Source organism: Chinchilla lanigera, unplaced genomic scaffold (genome assembly GCF_000276665.1).
Source record: "Chinchilla lanigera isolate Chin_1 unplaced genomic scaffold, ChiLan1.0 scaffold00042, whole genome shotgun sequence".
Classification (NCBI taxonomy): Eukaryota; Metazoa; Chordata; class Mammalia; order Rodentia; family Chinchillidae; genus Chinchilla; species Chinchilla lanigera.
In genome coordinates, this window is record NW_004955443.1 from 18,584,647 (window position 1) to 18,593,188 (window position 8,542).

General features: G+C 35.3%; 1 protein-coding gene across 4 annotated transcripts in view; it reads right to left on the reverse strand.

The window, feature by feature from the left end:
- Nucleotides 1-8,542, reverse strand: part of Tbc1d19 (TBC1 domain family, member 19) — a 123,683-nt gene that overhangs the window by 62,480 nt on the left and 52,661 nt on the right. For all 4 annotated transcript variants that reach the window (XM_013518111.1, XM_005392027.2, XM_013518113.1 and 1 more), the window contains 4 exons: nt 6,818-6,892; nt 5,608-5,671; nt 4,073-4,119; nt 1,284-1,394 (listed from right to left, as the gene is read on the reverse strand). In XM_013518111.1, coding sequence (XP_013373565.1) covers nt 1,284-1,394; nt 4,073-4,119; nt 5,608-5,671; nt 6,818-6,892 — 297 coding nt within the window. The remainder of the gene's footprint in view (nt 1-1,283; nt 1,395-4,072; nt 4,120-5,607; nt 5,672-6,817; nt 6,893-8,542) is intronic.

The following is an 8,542-nucleotide window of genomic DNA, read 5'->3' on the forward strand; positions in this document are numbered from 1 at the left end:
TACAAAATCAAGATTTTAAGTCATGCTCTCCCTGAAAATTCTAGCGGGGAATCTGTTCCCCATCTTTCTCCCGGCTTCTGGTAATGCTGCAACTTTTGGTGCACCTTGCCTGCAGATTATCACTCCAGTCTGTCCCCACTCTCACTTGGCATTCGCCCTGTGTACCTCTCTTCAGCGTCTCTTGTCCTCCTCTCCTGAGGATCCCAGTTATATCAGACTTCGGCCCCTCTCTACTCCAGCAAGACCTCTTTAACTATACAGAGAGGAAGTGGCTGCCATGGGAACATGCAGAAAGGTGGTGAAACCAATCTGCCAAAAACCCCAGGCTAGAGCAGGACCACTGAGGGCTGCTGGGGAGATTGGTTACCAGTCTTCCTGCGTGCTTATGCGCTCGTTCCTACATACAGGAACGAGCGGGAGGCCCTTGCTCCTGCTGTAGAGTGTCCCTTAGAACCTTCTACCAATAAAGCCTGATATCAGGCCAGCTGGCAAAGGGAAAATGTTTATAGGGTTTGCCTCTATTATATTAAGGCAAAGCACAAAAACTGGATGTGGAGCTAAAGGATTAAATTGACTAGTAGCACACCTCTCACTTGTGCCTCCCATCTTCAGAGAACTTGGGTTTGACCTTCTTCCCCTTAACTAGGTCCTTTATCAGGAGCTCTCTGCCTTCATACCTCAAAGCTCAGAGTTAAAAATTGCTTCCTAGTTTCCCCACAGGCAGTCCTTACAGTTTTGTGCTCCTTACTGTTTTGGGGTGATCAGCAAAAGAATGAGAAATGATAACATCTTAATTCCACCATCTGGAAATCTACCTTTGTTTCATTTTTAAAACTAACACAGAAGTGTGATGCTCTCCAGAGCAAAGACAGACTCTAATTTATTCGTCTCCCTCAGTGTCTCACCATGTTGTAGCGCTCCATGAAGCCAAATTATATTAAATAAAATGTGCTTTCTTAAAATAATTTTATAAAACTCATAATTTGTCTAATTATTTGTGTAGCCCCACATCAAACATCTGACTCCTAACAAGCTGTCTCAAATCTATGCTGTTTATTAAAATAAAGAATAAGTGAAGGCATTTACAAATCAACGTAAGCTCGGTTCTAGTTCTACAAGCAAATCAACTCATTCTATGAACATATTTGCAGTAACTAAGAACTTCCATTTTATTTTGTTTAATGAGAGTATTACTCTACTGACTTAGCTACATGTCATACACACGTTTTTCTAATGAGTGTCTTCTAAAATATGCTAATTTATTTTCAAATGTCTGTACTTACCAGTTCAGGGATATCTTTTACTTTGAGAGGAACTTGGATTAAACCCAAATGAGTCCTGAAACTAAGAGAATCACCATTTTCATAATTTGGGTTGCGGAGATTAATTAATACCTTTAAAAACAAATCCAACAAAATTGGTTAGTTTATCGTATGTTTATATTCGTCAGTGATATTCTTGGCAAATCACCACAAAATTAAAATTTGGAATTATGCATATACTTGAATTATATTCTAAAATAGTATGTTATATTGAAATATTTAAATGTGGATATATATACTTTTAAGATATTTTTAGTATTCTAATTGATGAACTATTGTGTAAAATTTTGTTAAAATTTAAGATTTAGATCAAAAAGAAAATTTTTGGTGGTTAAAGAAAATAAAAACTGCTTGACTATATTTCACCAAGGAAAGTGATAGAAAAAATAATTGCATGAGTGTTATATTTAATCAGGGAAAGTTTTAGACTCTAACCCTTAAAAAAACAGAAATTGACAGGGTTTTAGGAAAGACAGTGGAGCAATACTGCAGGGTATCACCTCCAAACAAAATTCAAAAGAAGAAAGAGAGATAAAGAAAGAAATTTCAGGACAGAATTAACAAAAAAGGCTATTTTATAAGTATTCAAAAAATAACTAGATAAAAATAATCTCAGATATTTTGTATATCCTTAAATTTAGAAATCTCATTTAAAAAGTAGGAATATTTTTTTCTAAAATTGTAGAAATTATGTTGAAATTTAAAAATCAATTCTATTTACTTTCTAATAAGAGATTTAACAAAGAATCAACACAGTTAAATGTACATTAATAAAGAATAGCACAGCATAGCCTAATTACATAAAGGATCATACTCCACGGGAAACTCACAAACACATGAAACAGAAAACAGAGGAGAAACTGGACTACACAGACAAAAACAAAGAGAAAATATTAGATATATAGAAATCCCCACAATGGAAATAATTACAGACAACGTTCTTGCACTAAGGAACAGGGTCTCAATAGTTCCCAAGTACACATAGTGTTAGGAACTGTTGAGAGAAAACTAGGTAGGAGAATAGGGCAAGAGGGCTACTGGGGGAAAATGATTAAAGTATGTGATATGCATTTACAAATCTGCCAAAATGAAATCCATTACTCTGTATAACCAATATGCACTAATAAAAAAGATGTGAAGAAAAAAATTAGAAGAAAAAAATCCAACAACCAAATTCCACTAAAAAAGAAAACATGAAATCATATAAAAATTACATGAAATTTCACCCTGTTACTGCCAGTAAAAGAAATGAGTTTGTGAGAAACTTTTAATAAGCTAAGGTAAATTAAATCATTACTATAAAAGTAATTTCTGGTTGAACTAATACCTCTTTTTAATTAAAAAGGGGCTATTTATAACTCTAGAAGACCTGAAATAATTTCTGAAGAAAAATTTGTACCAACAAAACTGATATCAGAGAAAACAAGTTCAGAAAAGATATAAAGAGGCTAAGGCAGGAGAATTGCAAGTTAGAGCCTAGCCTGGGCAACTCAGTGAGACCTTACCTCAAAATAACAGTAAAAAAAATAAAAAGACCTGGGGATGTAGCTCAGTGGTAGGTGTGTCCCTGGGTTTGATCTCTGGTACAAAAGAGAGAGTGGGGATGAATGAGCATGAATGTGGGACACTTATTCATCATTACCCATTCACTTAGTAAATATTTACTGAATATGTGCTAAGCACTGTTCCACCTGTTAGTGACAGAACTCTAGAGCTGTTAAAGACATGACTAAAGGCAAGGAGACTAATATAGCCAAAGTAGACCCAATCAAGAGAAAAAGGAATTGTAGTGAACTCACAGAGGTATAGGAGCCTCAGATCAAATAGGTACTTTGAAACGTTGTCAGGTCTTTGGCTTTTAAGAATGAGAAGAGAAATGACTGGGTGATGGAGGAGTGGTTCATGCTGAATAACATTTAAAGTCTCTTCTGGAAGTTGTACTAAGAATAGAATCTAGGTGGACAAGGGGAGAAGTGGGAATATCAGTTAGGAGGGTACTATGCAGTCCAAACAAGAAACCATGGCAGCTTGGATGTAGCCGGAGGGTGAGGACAAGAAGTAGATTCTGGGTACCATTTTAAATGTAAAACAGGCAGGATTATATGGAAGGTCCAAGAGAAAGACTGCAATCAAGGATGGTGAATTAAAATGAGCTCCAATGCCCTAGAATTCCACTTGAATGTTTGCTGTGTCTCACAAACTTGATTTTACTCCTCACTACTAATGGACCAATATTACTAATGAAACTCTTCATCCGCCTGTGTTTTCTTTCTCAAGGAAATGAACCTCTGTACAATTCCGGATGCTTTGAGATCATTATTATCTATTATCTCAGTCTCTATATCTAACCAATTCCCAACTCCTCTTAAAATCTTCAAATCTGTCAAATTCTTCCTATTTCCAATGCTGTTCTCTTAGTTCAGACCCTCATCATGTCTTGCCTAAACTCCTGGAATGGGGGACAGAATAAAAAAGATTTACTAAGCACCTATGTATGCCAAGTAACATGTTACACAATTTACAGTCACTCTGTTTTTAGATTAAAAAAAATCATCCAAATTGATTTTCCTGCCTCTAATTTTTCCATATACCAATATATTTTTAAGATAAATTTCTAAACAAAAATTTGATGTTCTTCTACTTCAACGGATCTGAAGTTTTTTACATAATGATTTCCCTGCCTGGAGAGAGTCTTACATCATGTTTCTCACATTCTTTCTCCATTAGTGTATTCATCAAAATGAACCTACCTCAAGAAAATCCTTAGGTGCATAAACAGGTCGGAAAAGGCTTAAATCTATAGTGAGACAGATTAAAACAAAATATCAGTTAATATATGGAGCCCCTTTCCTACATTTCTGTGCAAATAGATTAATTTAAACATTTGCAGAATACTGATTATTTGTCAATGTTTTAAATATTAAGGACACAAAAATGAAGACACTCCCTGTAACAGCCTAGCTTATATATTATAGAAGAAAATAAGAGTCTACTGTTTATAAATTGTGATCAATTGTTGGTAGTTGAGTTGACAAAACAATGTCAATATTTTCTTTTTCAGTTCTTACACTAGGGAGACAATATGATGTTTACACATGTGAGTCTGATTTATTTCACTTATGAGTATGGGCTCTAGTTGCATCCATTTACTTATAAAAGCTTTGAGTTTGTCCTTCCTGTAGCCAAGTAGTACTCCATTATATAAAAATACCACACCTTTTTTATCCATTCCTTGGTTGATGGAAATTTGGGCTGCTTCCAACATTTAGCTGTGACAAACTGTCCTGCTATAAACATGGGTGCACATACAGACCCAAAATCTATTGTACATGTTGTGAAAGGGAAAAAAACAGCTCAAAAAGAAAGAACAACTGGGATGGGGGAAAGGAGAAAAGAAGAAAGGGAAAAGAAAAAATATATATACATAGCATGGATAAGATAGTTATACTTCTGACTTCTTTTAGTTCAATGAGAAAACAATTTGTACTTATATTGTCTGATAAACTATGCATGTCTATATCTTATAATCTGAGCAACTAATTTGAAGATAATAATATGCAATATATTAACCACTGTTAATCTATTATCTTGTTTTAAAATTATGTATTATTGTTTTTTTCTATTTTCTCTTTAAAATAAAAAACAATATCATATAATATAAAGCTTCCATATCTTGAGGTACTCAGAATACAAACAGTGAATTCTAAGTGAACTCTTCTAGCTATGTTGACTGCTTTCCTTGGGAGAGCACACCAAATAATTATTCTAGTAGTGGTGAAGTTACGTGCACTTCTATCTATAAAATTATAAGCTGCGATTTGTCATATTAAATAAAAGCCAGTTGTTGGTGTCGAGTAGACTTTGTTTTTAATTGAACCAAACAATTCTTAAAAACATTTTAATCCCTTGAAGTTTATTTTTCATGTTTTAACCTGTTTTTCACATCTCAAAGTAATTAAGCCTGCAAATGTTTACCTTCATTAAAAAAGAAGAGTCCAGGAGTGTACTAAATAATTTTTACTTACTCTTTATAAAAGTGTTTTTAAATGCTGCTTTATAAAAGGTTACATGATTTAAATATTCTCAAAATAGTGGAGAACAAAGATGAAAGGAATTCTCAAACTGCAAAGGAGAAGTTTAAGCAAACAAAACAGATGACAGGAAATTAATTCGGAGGGAAAGTTGCTATCTTTCCAAAAGAACTGCTCACTGTGTTATTTTGGATCCACAGTTAAGAAGGCAATTCTTTTCCAATGCTACATTGTGAAGAGAGTTCTTTGTATACCTGGTTCATCAGTTCCCATTTCATTCCATTTATTAAGAAGTTCTTTCTGTTGTCCAACTGGTCTCTAAAAAAGGTAATTTTAAAATTGGTTTCATTTCTGAAGATTAGCAATGTAGCTTAAAGACAAGAATCAATAACTTATTTAAAAGTTTAAAGAAGCTGCTGTAACAGTGGGGAAAATAATTCCATTAAATATAGCAACTTTTTGGAATTACACTTTAATTTTTTAACTATTACATTACATGTAGTCTCAGCGGCCCAGTTAGAATATGGTGCTAATGAGTCCAAGAAAAGAAAGTAAATGATCTGGACCGGCCAGTAAACTTCACAAAGAGAACCTGCTCCTCAGTCACAGACTACATCTCTTACCCTACCCAGCAGTCTCAGAAATGCATCACAAGGGGGACTGGCCAAGAGAATGTGACTGTGAGTCAGTAACATAATCTTCCTATATGAAAGACAGTATATTATACAATACTACGTATTTAGACAGTTTTTCATATAAATTCTGTTTTTTACACCATTTTTCTGGTGCCTCCAGTGATTTATCCTTGGATATCATCAGAAGTATACACACTACATCTGGGAATAAACAACAGGTAGGCAGAATGCGTGAAGGGAACTTGTCCTCCTCACTTACACTTAAGCAGCTGTATGGCATCTAGAAAATCCTCCAAATGACTTCCTTTCCTTTCTCATCTCTCCCCCCAATAAAGCCCAGAGTGAGAGAAGTGTTGAGTATTGCATCTAAATAGAATTCCACTTTGGCAGACAGATGACAAATTAGTGTTTTCAATTCCTATATCCAAAGGATGGTACCATGTTGCATATGACAAGACCACTGTATGCCTGAATTCCACCTCCAATTTAAAGTATATGGCTACTGTGCTCAGCTAGCTAAAATGTAAGGAGACTAAAGGTAATTAAAATCTTTAAAGTGTATTCATTGTCTTTATAGTCAAATGTTTAAATAGTCTATGTACAGATTCTGTATTTTTGTTCTCAAAAAACTATTACAAGTCATTAAAGTATACATAATGGAAATCCATATAGACTACACTCACACAATTAGCATTTACAGATCTTATTTTAAAACAAGCTGATATAACAGTAAAAAGGGAATGATGTGCCTGAGAGCTGTATAACTTCATGACACTTTTCAGTAAGTAAACTCACAATAAAATAGCTAAGCAGAGAATATTAAAAGTACCTTTCGTGCCAGTGGGATACTCAGTTCAGTGCACATACTATTTAGACTCTTCAAAATTCTTTTTTCCCAACTTCCCTGAAACATAAGGAACAAGCTGTTATTGTTTTTGTCAACAATATGCAAACTAATAAAAAATTAAAATCATGAGTTACATAGAAATGGCAAGGCTGGTGGGGATTGGTTATCCTTATTTATTAATTCATGGAATAAATAGTAGTTATTGCCCACTGTCTGCCAGATGGCACTATGCTTGGTACTGTGAATTAAGCAGTGCTACATTTCAATACTGAACACCCCCCAAAAGCTCATGTACTAAAGACCTGGTCCCCAGGGTGGCGCTTTTGGGAGGTGGTATAACTGAGAGGTGCAGCCAGTGGAAGTCCTTAGGTGAGTGGAGGTATGTCTTCAAACAGAACGCTGGGAGCTGGCTCTTCTTCTGCTTCCTGGCCGCGAGGTAAATGGTGCTGTTCCGCCACACACTTCCCTGCTTGCCAACCAGCACCACTGCCATCCAGCACAGGTCTAAACGGATTGTTCCTACCTAGTCATGGATTAAAACTTTTAAAACTGTGAGCCAGAATAACTCTTTCCTGATGTTACTTATCCAGGGCATTTTGTTATAATGTTAGCTAACTCACACAAACAGTGAATAACAGAAAATCTCCGTCCTCACAGAACTGACACTTTAGTTAAGCTTGGTAATGAGTATAGGTAAAAAAAATGCCAATAGTTATATAGTAATAAACACTACAAAGAAAATAGCAGAAAAGAAAAGGGTAAATTAAATACAAGCATTTTATAAATGTTTGCTACTTATGAATCCTATTAATAATCTATTCAAGTTAAATTTTAGATATTTTATATTACAATTTTTCCAAACACAACATTCCACCCTTAAGTACATCAGCCATGTATATTGTTAAAGACCTTCCCATATGAGCCACAATACCATGATCACTGGGATCGTTAATCAGGATTGTCAACCTGACTAGGTTAAGAAGCACACACTTTTGGGTGTGTCTGTGGGGTGTTTGCAGAGATGTTTGGCACATAGCCCAGCAAAGTGAGGGTGGAGGACTGACCGTGACTGTGGGTGGCACCAGCCATACCCTTTTAGCCCAGATGCTTTGGAAAAGCATCAGCCTGCTTTGGAAAAGCTCCCTTCTGCTTTAGTGGGTGCCATGTGTTGCTACTACTATCATCTCTGGACATCAGATTCCAGTTTCTTCAGCCTCCAAATCTGCAGCAAGATCCCACGCTTTTAGTCTAGAACTGACAGTGAATCCTGCTGATCCCTCTTGTTCTACAGCTTCCAGTTTCTTAAAGGGGGCAGTTACTATGTCTTCTAGATCTCCAGTGTGCACATAGCCACTGTGGACTATCTTGCCTCTGACCCTTAAGCCTATCTAATAGCCCTCATGTATAATAGTACATATATACTGTCTATATTTTTCTACTGATGTTGTTCTTCTGGGTAACCCTAACCAATACACACACCTAGAAAATTAATAATAATATTTCATAATATTGACTAATATTCAGTTTATATTTAAAAATTTTCAGTTGTCTATAGAGCATCTTTTATATATTTCTTAATTCAGAGCCCATTCAAAATTCATGTATTACACAGAAAATAGGAATAGATGGCCTCTACCTTAACCTGATCAAAGCCATCTATGACAGTCCAACAGCTAACATCATTCTCAATGGACAAAAACTGAAAGG